Below are 13186 nucleotides of genomic sequence, written 5' to 3'. Positions count from 1 at the left end.
TCTCCTTCTGAAGGATCCTCTCAGGGATTGATGTGAAAGGAACATTATTGGTCAAATAGCTATTTCTTTTTTCATCTGAGAAAAGGCCTGTAAAGAGGGGCACATATTGCACTGAACCTCTCCCAAGCTGCCAGAGCAGGGCGGTTCTGAATTTATGCCAAATGAGCACCTGAAATTTTACTGCCAAGTTTCAGAATAGCTCTGCATGGAGACCAGTGACTGCATGGTGGGAAGGGGTGGTGAGATTCAGGCAGAGCCCAATTTAGAGGATTAGAAAAGAGTTGTTCATGAGGAGAGCTGCCACAACAGCAAGATATTGCTCATCTCACGTGAAAACTTTCTTAAGGGTTTCCCTCTTTCTTTCCAGGCAAATCATTGCTGTGGTTAGTTTTGAGGAGACAAAAGGTTACACACTACACCTGTCCTCAGTGAGGCCAAACCAAGGATAGATTTTTCTTGCCCTCGTTCAGACTGTGCTATGACATATTGAGATCGTGATAGAAGAAGATGCTTTTGAAAAGTAACTGGATTCTTTTTTCTACATCCATGCCCTCTCCAAAGCACGCCCTGAATTCAAGTTAAATGCTTTTCCCTCAGGACCAGTTTCTTTCAGGTATGGGAATAGCTAAAGGATACCTGACAACCTATAACAATACAAATATTTGTTTGCTACTGACTATTCTCATTCCAGCCAAAGAAAGCACCTTCCAATGTAATATGAGATCACATTATATTGCAGGGAGAATTGTGCCCTTTTGCCCACATACATGCTGTATGAAGAAGACTCATGCTTAAAATGTTCTCAGGGAAAAAAAAAAGACAATTTCTTTTTCAGTATGTTTTCGTATTTCAGGTCAGTGACAAGTGTAATGGAAAGCAAAAACCAGGCTCATGGAGTGGTAAAAGCAAACATCTGAGGGGAAGATTACACAAGGGACTGTGGGATGTTAAGAGACTCTGGAAGAACTGCAGGAGAAAACTGCAAAATGAAGGCTGTCCTAGCTCAGTTTGGAGGTCTGTGTGGACCCTAATGTTCATAAACATTTCCACGTTTTTCCCTCTCTTTGGAAAGGAACAATGCCCTTGCATTACATTAAATTACTTACCTCTTTGCAGCACTAGAATTACTGGCAAGGCTCTGCCCTTAATCAGTGATGTGGCCACGTACTGGCCATACAGTTCTGCTGGGATGCAAGAATTTACACTATGTTATAAGAGATTGGACTGGTCTAATATTTAAGTAAAGAAGGAGGAGGAAGAGGAAGAGAAATTAATGAGAAAGAGGGTATTCCTTTTGCTAGAACTCTAACAAGAATTTAAAAAAAGAAGAAAACCTAATATGTTTTGAATGCTTTTGCTAACTCTTTTTCTTCAGGTAACTGGCCCACTATACTCACAGAGAAATCAGTAATTCAAGTGCAATATAAGTACAGTTACCAGAAAACAGCACATCTTGATACTATCAAAATTCTAAGGAAATAAAACTGCAAAAGCTGGGAGGAAGAGAAAGAAAGCACAGTTTGTCTATTTCTGGGGTTTCAACAGGTGCATTCAGTTTGGAAGTGATGTTTAAAGAACAACACAGGCAATCTTACCAGCTGCTAACAATGAAACATTTAACACCAACAACTAAAGACTGGTGCCTGAGACTCCAGAACACCTCCACCTGGCTGACAATATGGTGGTAGGAATTAATTAACAGAGAATTCAGGAATGATTTGAACAACTGTAAGTCATTTTTCATATGTGACTTACCCTTAATTTGGCACCACAATGTGGACATAGCAATGTTGTAAGCCCATACTCACACTTCAGTGCTTATATCAGCTCACTCCTCATACACATACCCTACTCAAAGCACAGACAGCAAGTGGATAATGAATTACAAATTTGCTATCAATAACTAAGCTACAAAATTAAAATGAACAGAATTTAAACACTTTTAAAAGGTTCAGTAGGTGAAACCTACTAATGAAAGGAATTCTGGACAGAGAGATGGACAAGTGTCCTAAAACCATGAAGCTGAGATTTGATTAATTTGATTATTTTCTTGAACATTATTGCCCTTCCACACACAACTGAGGGTAAGATTTCACAGTATTCAAGTTTTGATTACATAGATTTATTTACACGTATTATTTAAAAAGCCATGAAAAGCACGTCTTAGATTTGTTCTTATTATATTTGTAAACACAGGCAGGAAAGGATTATGCTCCAACCTGTTTCATATTATCTTTTAATCAGATTTTTTTAAAAAACTTTTTTCCACCTGTAACCTTGATGCAAAGGAAAACATAATACGCAAATTCATTATAAAGAGTAAACCAAGAAAGCCCTTCTTTTCATAAAGGAAATAATCATAATTTTTTCCTTTCTTCATCTAATTTCTGGCTAAGAAAATAATATATGAGGCCAGAAACCTTAATGCTCCATTTGGGAAGGTATTTTGAGAAAACAGCTCCCTACACCTTGAAATCCTATGGGATACTATTTCCTGCTATAAAACTGTGGATAGGGTTATGTGCTTGCAGTGTTCATGGCAGCTTTTAGAACTGGATCCCTCTTCCAGACTCCCAAACTGTGTTGCAATAGGGGACTTCTAAATTTTGCTGCTGCTGTTGATTTTTCACATCTTTGCACCCACTGCTTTAGAAGTGTCTGGAGTCAGCAGCTCAGAGTGGCTGCCAGAAGGTGCACTGAGAGCAGCAAATGTAGATGCAACTCTCTCAGGGACACTCAACATCATCTTCAATAGTCACCAGCTTCAGTGTGGGTGACACTTGTAGCCTTTGCCAGCTTGAGGAAAAAAAAAAAAAATCTTGAGTCATGTCCAAACATGGATTTTCCCAAGGGTAACCTGTCAGCTGTCTGCTGAATATAATGTAGTTTCTGAAAGTAGATAAATTAACTTTAACTGTTTTTGGTGGGGAGGGAGAACTCCTGTGTCATTATCATTTTACAGATGGGGATGTGTGTTTACTTTTTTTACTTTATTATAAAGAGGTATGAGCTTGCTGTCATTAAAAACCTGCAATCTGGTTTTTAGTGTCTGATCCAATTACGTGTGCTTCTGGAAAGACACACAACCAAATAAATAATTGGAGAGGTGCAACTCTGAAATGACAATTGTTATTCATCGATCTCTTTCTGCAAGTCGAGATTGAGAGATGTAAACTTCAAGTGAATGAGATCTCCTGGGTGAGATTCTTCAGTTCAAACACAGTAAACAACTGTTGTCCTCTGATGCACATTTTAGTACTGCTGCAGGCAAACTTTCTAAATATTAATAAAAAACCCATACAGGTGAAAAGGAAGCCCTAGGAGCTGGTACAGAATTTCTTGCCACATTCTAGGTCTAATCAAAGAAACATATGTTTCAGGTCAGAAAGGAAAGGAGATTCCCTAATTTGCTCTAGTATTTCCCCTTCTGGAATCACAGAGAGGTCAAAATTGACTAAACTGAAACAGATTAAATGTACTAGATGGTGATACTTGCGGTTAAAAAAAAAAAAAAAGGGGAGAGCCAGGTATTCTGTGCCCAAAAGCCACCATAACTCACTGGATTATGCCATTTCCTACTGTCAGACTGGCCTGCCAGCATATTTCCCTCTGCAAAGTTCAGCCTCAGGGATGCTCTCTGGTCTGAAGGAGGCAAGCAGGGGATGCATGGCCAGTCATATACGAGTAACGAGGAAAAATAAGAGAGATGCTCTGGCACAGATGATGCCAGTGACCACAGCCTACCCAAAACTGTCAGTTTGACTTCCTGTGAAGACAGTCCCCCCATGTGAGGGGTGGCTTAAGTACGACAGAAATGCTTTCATGTGCAAGATGGCATCTCACCTTGGGGGGATTGGTGTGCAAGCAGGAAACACTCACCCTATCCCCAGTTACAGAAATCTTCTGTCTATATTTCAGTTTGCTAATATTCTGATAAACACATCTACATAAAACATTGTATTATATCATATTATATATATCCATATATACATGGTTTTGCAGCTGTACTGGAAATAGGTAACAGCATTTCCCAGGCATTCTTTGGGGTCTACTGAGAAAGAAGACATGACAGTTAGTTGGTGATAATCTGACTGATAATACTGGTTAGTAAGAATCAAATGTTGTCTCTAGAAGACTGCCAAGCTAGGAAATGTGATCCACCTGCCTAAAAAAGAAAGATGCTAACATGAGAAAAGTGCAGCAGATCAAGATGCTTCTGCTCTCCCCACTGTCACCTCATGTAACACAAATTCCTTGGTTCTTATTTTCCAGAGACAGAGAGGAGAATCATAGAGCTGAGGAAAAAGCCCAGTCACCTGCTGTTCCTTCCAAGCTGTCACGGGTTAGCAAGCATAGCCCCAGAAGGGATGTCCTTGCTAAGGGGTGCTTACAGCTTCCTCTGGGACCTGATAGAACCTATCAGCTGGCCAGTTTGAATATGGACAATTTTATGAGCCACTTAAAATTGTGACCGCCTCTGTGATCCACACTTAAGAAAAGACAGCCCCCCCCCCCGCCCGCCCCCACAGCTCTCTCGTTTCCAGTGCTGGGACAGGTGGCTGCGGGCCCCGTGCAGGGGCCAGCGGGCCCGGCGGCCCAGGCCCTGCTCGGGCCAGGCTGAGCCGGGCCACGGCCATCCTGGAGCCAATGGGCCCTGTTCCACCTGCAGAACCCCCCCCCCACAGCCCTGCTGTGGGCAGCCGGAGTGGTTCAGCTCCCCCTCTCCATTGCAGCCAAGATTCAGCTGAAGCTGCACCACTGTCTGGCAGAGATCATGTGATCAACAGTGATAAGTGAAATTCCAGCTGCAAGGCCTAGGTGAGATTAACCCTTTTAGTGCTGTGAAGAGCTGAAAACCTGAGGGAAGAGAAAGAGGAGATGCTTAAAGCTGAAATTCTGTTGTGAAGCTATGATAGATCAGAGTACCCCTTGTAATTTCATGAAGGCATGGGGGGTGGAGCGTTCAACTTGTGAGAAAAAGCACCTGCGCTGAGATAGGCAGATGCTGACACAGCTGTAATTTGATGAGAACTTTGAACAGGGAGAGATGGAAGCAATGAGGACTTTTGCTCCAAATGGAAAAGGAGAAAAGCTCAGTTCCTAGAGATGCTCCCAGAGATAGTCCTAGAGCTGAAGATGAGGAGGACCCTTTGCTCCCAGGGAAGGAGAAGGGCCTCTGTTCTTAGAGATGAAATGCTCCCAGAGATGGGTGAAGAGAACTTTTGTTTCTGAATGGCTCAACCTTAAAATTGTACCCCAGTAATTCAAGAGTGGACCCACAAAAGCAGTTGTGGGAAAAGCTGCAAGTCGGGGGAAGGGACTCACATGCGAGCAGAGAACCAACCCGGGCGGCTGGCTCGTTGTGATAATGTTTTCATAGCATGGACAAGAGAGACTCCTCTTCCTAAATGGACTGAACAATATTTGGAAGTGGGTGGCTGTCTCGTTGTGATAATGTTTTCATAGCATGGACAAGAGAGACTCCTCTTCCTAAATGGACTGAACAAGGTTATTATGGAAGTGGTAAACAGACTGAACATCTCAAGGGTTGTATTTTTACATTGTCAGAGGGAGAAGGGAGAAAGGTGGGGGGAGGAGAAGTGTCCTGAAGGTGTGGTATGACTTTCTTTTTCTTCTTTTAGGTCTGCTAATAAACTTCTTTATATTCTTTCAAGTTTGGTGCCTGCTTTGCATTTCTCCTAATTCTTACCTCCCAGAAGGTAAACAGTAATGAGTATTTTGGATCAAACCACTACACAAGCAAATGCTGAGCAAAGATGGAAGTGATGAGAAAAACATTTCATTTTGGCTGAAAGAATCGCTGTATCAAAACTTCAAAAAGGTTCTAGCAGTCACTAAGCCCACTCCTGAGGGATCTCAGAAGCAGAAATGGGAGAGTTCCTAACTCTTTGGGCAGTAGTGAGGGGTCCAGACACAGCCTTTAGAAGACACTCATTCTTTGAAGCATCCTCCTCCCATCAGCTTCCCTTCTTCCCTGAGGCACAGCACCCACCAGTTCTAGGCAGAGGAGTAGCCAGATCCTTTTTACCTACATCATCCTCTCGGACACCTGGGGAAAGAATGAGACTAAAAGCCTGTAAAAGATACATATGCAAATTCAAGCACTACCAACACCAAGAAGTATGACGGGATGTAGTAACATCTCCTGTCCAACACTCATGGGAAAATTTTGAAGGTAAAAAACAGCATCAAAAGTCTTACTCTTGAAAACTTTCAGAGCGCAATTAACCAGGATTATTTCCTATATCTTCATATAGGCAGAGTGAAAGGCAGAGTACCTTGATGAATAACTGCCTTAGAGGAAAGTTCTCTGCCAGGAGCAGAGAAAAAACACCACACTCCAAAAATACCCGAGAATAGCCTGAATACTCGCTTAGGGCAACACGAATGATTTTGCCATCTTACCTTTCTATTACAGAATGATTAAGAGATGCCTCCTTTTTAAAATCATCCACCTTTTATCTTAGCACAAGTTAGAATATTTTAGCATTTTTCTATTTAAAGGAGAAAGGTGATTATCACCACACAATAAAAAGAGTCTGCAATGGATTACTCCAACATTTCAATATATTATTTATCACGAAAAATCTTATAAGGTGATATCTGTAGCAAGCATGGGCAAACTATAGATACCTGGGAGCAGACTGGAGCTATATGTGAGCATGATGCACTCTGTCCCACTCTGCAGCTGGGAAGCTGGGGGAAGGCATGGGCTGATTAATCCACAGCCTGGATGATCCCCTCGCAAGCAATTGTCTCCGAATCTACTTGTGCACTACATCAGGCTTTTAAGAATTGTTCAGGTACAGACCATTGGTTCTGCATGCAAGCAGTAAGAAGCTGAGTATTTAAAAAATAAATTTGAATTAAGTAAAAACAAAAGAAAGTCGGTGTTTTGGCTTTTATTTCTAGAATGAACTCTACCTTGCCTGAAAGTATTTTGCAGGCTAGAAGCTTTGACTGTATTACTTGAAGGGCTTCATGGTTAAAGAACTGCTACATTGCTGAATCCAAATGAGGAAACATAAGCTCTCTGTCACAAACAAACCCTGATTTTATTATTAGGTAGGGTATTTTTGCTGTTTTGTTTGAATCTGCTGTTCATCATACCTCCAGTATTAATATTTGCCCCTATGGTAGCCAAAATAGGTAACATTACTTTTATTTTTGCTGATAAAATAATTTTAGTAAATGCCAAGAAATAAAGCAAATACATATTTTTTGACAATCCTGAATTTTCCTTTCAGAGTTGTAACTTCTAGCTAGCAATTCATTTTCTGAAAAAAATAAAATAACATTCTGTATTTGGCTGCAACTTTTGTGTAAGTGCAAGCAACAACTGCAGTATTTTTTTAAATGAGCCATAGTGATAGCTTTGCACTTCCTTGAGGCCTCTTCTCTTCTCACTGAATGAACTCCAGGGAATGGCATCATGTCGGGCTTTCCAGATGGATTATGTGAAGCCATAGCTCAATGTCATTTTCAATAGCAAGGCTCATAATTAAAGGTCAAATAGTCACTTCATCTGCAATCAATCAATAGAAGAAGTACTAATACTAAGTACTAATCAATCAATGGCAAATGCACTAATAAAAGCCATGCATCAAATGTCTGCATATGTGTGTGCTCACATGTACCATGCATATATGTGAGCAGGGAAAAGGAGAGAAAGAGAACAAAGTGGGGGTGAAAATGCCAGAGGCCATTGTGAATACTATATTTATTTTGGCTCCTTGCAAGTTTATATCCTGTTTCACTCATTAGGTGAAATGCAAATAAACATTGGTTTTTCTGCATGTGTGATGCCCTGTATTCAAAACCCTGCTGAAGCACCCACCTCTTCACAGAGGTAACGGCTTGTGCTCCTACAGAACACAAAGGCACCTACCCCGTGTAATTTGTCCTTACACAAACACGCCCTGCACTCTGATCTTTGAGACAAAAAGTGTGTCAACTGTTCTGTCTACAAAATAAAACCCAGCATATGGGAACAGCACTCATCTCCGTGCAGAGCAAGCACTTATTCATGGATGCAACAGTGGAAGTGGCAGTTGGCCTCATGAGCATGCACTGCATGGGAATTAGTTGGTTTCATAATATGGTGTGGGAGAAAGTGACTTACAAAAGTCTTCTCATGCCTCTCCTATTACCACTTCTAAAGCTTTAAAGCTGTCAGCTCTTCTCCCACTTTAGTCGGTGCCATTCTCAGCTCCCCAGGGAATGGGCCAGACGTACCTATTTGGAGTTTCACCTGCCAAGCTGAGAGAAATCAGTTTCAAAGTGAAAGAACAAGTGTTGGGGGGTCATTTATACACTACCACTGGAATCTTGAAGACAAACAAAGCAGAGCTCCACAATGGATGTGAAATGAGAGCATGAGCCATGTTTGTGCTTTCAGGCATTGCAGTGACAGGAGAAGGAAAAGCTCTCTCCACCACAAGCGAGCAGAAGATCTCTTGTTGCATGGTTTATAGTAAACACCCATGGACAAATAGAAATGTGCCAGAACAGCAAAAGAGTAAGGGTCAAAATGATTGTGTTTGTCTTGTTTCTGCTAAGATCAGGGTGGACAGGGAAATATTTAAGTGTCATTCAGAAACAGCTAATCCTTAAAAACAGATTAGATCTACTCTGCTCCCACCTTTAGTGAAGGAAAAAAAATGCCTCCTGCTCTGGTTAATATTTCTGTTTACATCATCAGCTCAGGGGCACGCTTCTCATCACACCCTGGCTTTGTAAAACCCAATACTCCTTATTTTCACACAGATTTGTTTTTATACAGCTCTACCTTATCTGGTACTAACACCAAACAGAATAAAATATCAATGGTCTCAAACCCAGTCAGCTGGAATCTGATACACAGCAGGCACACCTGGACACACATGGAGTAGAGGTGCACACAAGCGCAGCAGGCACCTCAGGCTTACCAAGGACAGGCTCCCAGGGAACTGCCAAAAGGAGCATTTCCCCATCCCTCTGCCAGGATGACTGGAAAGCAGTCTGTCCCAAAGCCAACAAACAGAACAGTCCATAGCTGAGAAACCTGTTTCATTTCATTTCATATTTATGGCTGGGGAGAAGCTGCAGGAGTCCTTGAAGTAAAGGTGGCCAAAGTATTTTTGCTGGGGTACTCGGGCAAAGAAAGCTGCAGAATACAAAGGGTGGCTCGTGAGGCTATGCTAATACAAGCAGTGACTTGGAATTGGGAAAATGGGAACCAAAAGGTCAAGGGAGCTACGAACTTCAAACTGAGTTCTTCTAAAAAGAAAATTAAAAAATTGGGAGTGTAGTAGCAGAAGAAAAGTGAACTGACTCAGCTGTGCGCACAGTGTCAGGTCAAGACAGGTTGCATAAGGATGCTCAGTAGAGTGAGTAAAAGAAATGAATAGTTCTCATTTTTTGGGGGGTGATGGCAAGCCCCTTTTAGGACTTAAATATTTAAAAAGGCTTTGTGCTTATTTTCTTAGTGTCATGGCAAGCTAGCAGAAATATTCAACAGAGCATATATAAAACTACTCTCACTGGGGACAGAAGGGGAAACTTGCACATTTGTGCTGTTAAACACATCCAGCTTCTCCAGCTTTTCTTCTGCAGTATCACAGTTGTGCCCTAAGCTCATACACCCCTCCAAACAGCAAGCACAGCCAGTGTGTTATGACTTATGTGTGCAGTTGCTTTTTACAAATACAAGTGTAACTGTCCTGAATATAAGCTCATTTATTAGTTCAAGCTCAGCTTCACAGAACATTTGGCTGGAAAAGACCAGTGTCATTTAATCTATGTTCTGCTCCAAGGCAGGATCAACTCCAGCTATTTAATTCCCATCTGAGGCTTGTCTACAATGATAGGAGATTGAAGATATCAATAGGCGACATATTCCAAAGCTGAACTGTTTTACACTAGTCAGGTTTCCCTGATTGTTAGCTTAAATCATCATCACTGTAACCAAGTCCTTCCCTTTACAAAGTCCACTGTGACAGTTACTTTCTTCCTTCTTTGCATCAACCTTTTATGCATTTGAAGATCACTACAGCATTTCAGTTATCTTCTCTCAACAATCCCAACTGCTTCAAACTACCTCTGGGGTCACATTTTTGAGGTCTATGATCATTCATGGCACTCTCCTCTGACCTCTTTCCAGTTAGTCCACATAATTTTTGAATTGTGGAGCCCAAAACATTCTGCAAATTTCAAAAGCCATAAGACTCTGAAGCAATACAACTTCTGCTACTTCTCTGCAACCCACAGCACCCTGTGCAAAAGGAAGGTAAGTTAGTTTAGTATACTATGCATTTGACAAAGCTATGGGGCTGTTACTCATTGTTCTTCCCACACTGTTAAAATAATTTATTTAATGACTTGGTTCAGTAGTTTTCTACAAAATGAAGTTAAACTCAGTGATCTAAAATTCCTTGTCTCCCTCCTCATTTCCACTGTAAAAAGAGACATTACATTTGACTTTTCCTTGTCTTCAGGAACTCCTTCACTTCCCACAGACTTTCAAAGGCACTTGCTAACAGTTCTGCAGCACAGGCCTGGCTGAAGCGAAGAACCCTGAGGTTGAGTTTCGCTCTGTGAAACTGACTTGGAAAACATCTCACTTAAGTCCCAACTTGTTCTTCCCCTGTTTCAGGCTGAGTTCTTACCTTGATACTGACACTTGCTGTGTTCCTCTTTCACAGATACACGCTTGAAAAGAGTCAGATATTCAGTCATATATGCTTTACCAAACATCTGTTTTTATAGTTTGAGAACAGTCCAGTTGTGTCCCTGACTGAACATAACGGAGGGACTAGCAGCAAGTGGCTGTAAGCATTTCTGATTTAACAGTATTTTGTGCATATCCATCAGAATATCTTATTATCACTATGGGGTCGTAAGTGACAAATCTCTCTATGATGTTTGGATAAATTAATTCCAAGAAATAAAGCTATCCAAAGATTCTGCACATACATTTTGCTCATGTTAAGCAAAAGAGTATTGTCTATTTGTGATTTCTGAATACGCTACAACCTTTGATTTTCACTTGTACATTCCAGCGTCTAGATGCAAGATTTTTCTGTCAAACTGGGCATACACCTCACAATCTCTTCAGAAAGAAACCTGAAATTTTATCAGCATTGAATTACGCAACAAAATAGAGTAAGAACAGAAACAAAAATACAGCTTTCCCCAAGTCAGGTGGTCTTACCCTACAGCCACTAAAATCTCAGCTGAGATGATTGTTTTCTCTGCCCTGTAGAAAGGATTTATTTCATCTGTGCAAGAATATTATCCTACTATTAGTATCATACTGGTAGCAGTACTTGTCACACTAAAATCAAAACCATTTAAGCAGAAAAACCAGCAACTAAACCCATATTTTTTTTCAACACAGCAAGGTATGAATGTTACTGTTGTTTTGCTCACAAGCTTATCTCCTGACTTACCCAGGGTGAGGGATTTGTGTGTGGAACAGAAAATGATAGCCACTGTGTCTGCTGGTGTGAAAGTAGAGTTATTCCTAGAAAACAAAAGAGTTTTCATAACCTCTGATAGCAAAAACCTTCTTAAAACAGCATCTATCAAATATAATACTTTGAGGATCCAGATACACGTGCACATCACTTTGATCAGTGTAGTGATAGAAATAATTCTACCCATAAATGAACAGTAGTGTTTGATTTATTTTCTTTTAGCAGAATTGTTTCTCTGTTGTGTCAAGCTCTCTAATGAATACACTTCCATATGAAGGATAGGAATTTTGAAGACATGGTGTGTAGGACACAACTTTATTCCAGCCAAAGTTATTTTCTCAAACGTGCAAAAATATCACAGCAGTGGCCACCTGCCTCCACAAAAGAAGAGAGAATGACCTATGATTTCTTTTCCTAGTATGGAATAGTAAAAAAATGCTCAGTCTGGGAAATATATTGAGTCTACACTAAGGAGTTAGCTTCCACTTCAGAGCAAAACTGCATCTAAGGGCTTACACACTGGGACTAAGGCCAGGAGGGGTGGGAAAATGACATATATATAGAGAGAGAGATATGACTGGCCAATGGATCACCCTTTAGTCCAAATTAGGAGTAATTTTATGAGATTCTAAATATTCACCATACTGAGTTGGTGACTGCTTAAGGCATTTTAGATTTCACATCTGGGGCATATCTTCCCCCCACGTTAGGTCCAGCAGTTCAGAAGTTATTTTAAAATGCCTTTTAAGGCCAGGATATGATCTTGTCACAGAGAAATTTTCTTCTGGCACTAAAAGAAGCCTAAGTAGCTCTAAGACACTGTACCCTTCTTTGTGATTCTCCCTTATGGATATTGTATAATTTATATGAAGCATTTGTCTGGAGCCTGCTGTATTGTGGCACGCCCCGTTCAGCAGAGTGCTGCTAAAACAAATACTCCAGTAAGCCTAAGTGAGAGGACAACTGTGGCTACTCCAACCAGCTCCAGTGAGGCCCTGACTCACTGGCTAACACCATTCTCACTACTTTTTGAGAAGTGAACGTACAACTGTCCTTCCTGGTTGATATTTCAAAAAAGAAAAAAAAAAAGCTCTACCAAACATTAGTTCAGGACAACTGTCTTTTAAAAATCACCATATAAATGTAGCAAATTAGACATATACAGGGAAGAGTGAATTGCCAGCCCAGCAAATGTATCTTGAGATGCAAAAAGTCAAACTGAGTTCTCTCTCTCATATGTCATCAGGATGTCTGCAGGGCAAATTATACCTTCAGTGACATCTGTGCAAATCCATTTTTTTTCAGTGGATGAGGTATAGCAGTGATTGATTGAGATTTAACAACTCTGTAATTAACACACAAGAAAGGATAGAATTCAGGTCCTGCTCTCTTAGCCTATGAAACTCTAACAGAGAAAATGCAGTAAGGACAATATGAAATATCAAAATGAGGTCACCCCTATTCAGAAACCTGCCTTTACACGTTTGCATAAACTTTATCACCCAAACCAAAGATATCACACAAAAGAAATATTCAAAGGTCGTCATTCAGCACATTCAATTACCTTGTGGAGAAGAGGAAAGTCAAAAACATGAAGCTCATCTGAACAGAAAATACTGGAAGAGAAACAAGCTAAAATTAGATCACAATTGCAATTGCTGTGTACATGCCTTTTGTCCCCATATTACAAGTCAGAAACTAGGCTGGAC

The 13186-nt window shown here is 40.7% G+C and overlaps 1 protein-coding gene across 2 annotated transcripts in view; it reads right to left on the bottom strand.

Annotated features, from left to right (window-relative positions):
* Positions 1-13186, bottom strand: part of SLC10A7 (solute carrier family 10 member 7) — a 142808-nt gene that overhangs the window by 12172 nt on the left and 117450 nt on the right. For both annotated transcript variants that reach the window (XM_069012854.1, XM_069012855.1), the window contains 2 exons: positions 13042-13093; positions 11451-11524 (listed from right to left, as the gene is read on the bottom strand). In XM_069012854.1, the coding sequence (XP_068868955.1) occupies positions 11451-11524; positions 13042-13093 (126 nt within the window). The remainder of the gene's footprint in view (positions 1-11450; positions 11525-13041; positions 13094-13186) is intronic.

The sequence above is a fragment of the Aphelocoma coerulescens genome, chromosome 4 (assembly GCF_041296385.1).
Source record: "Aphelocoma coerulescens isolate FSJ_1873_10779 chromosome 4, UR_Acoe_1.0, whole genome shotgun sequence".
Taxonomy (NCBI): Eukaryota; Metazoa; Chordata; class Aves; order Passeriformes; family Corvidae; genus Aphelocoma; species Aphelocoma coerulescens.
The sequence above is the reverse complement of the archived record's forward strand: the minus strand, read 5'-3'. Positions and strand labels throughout refer to the sequence as shown.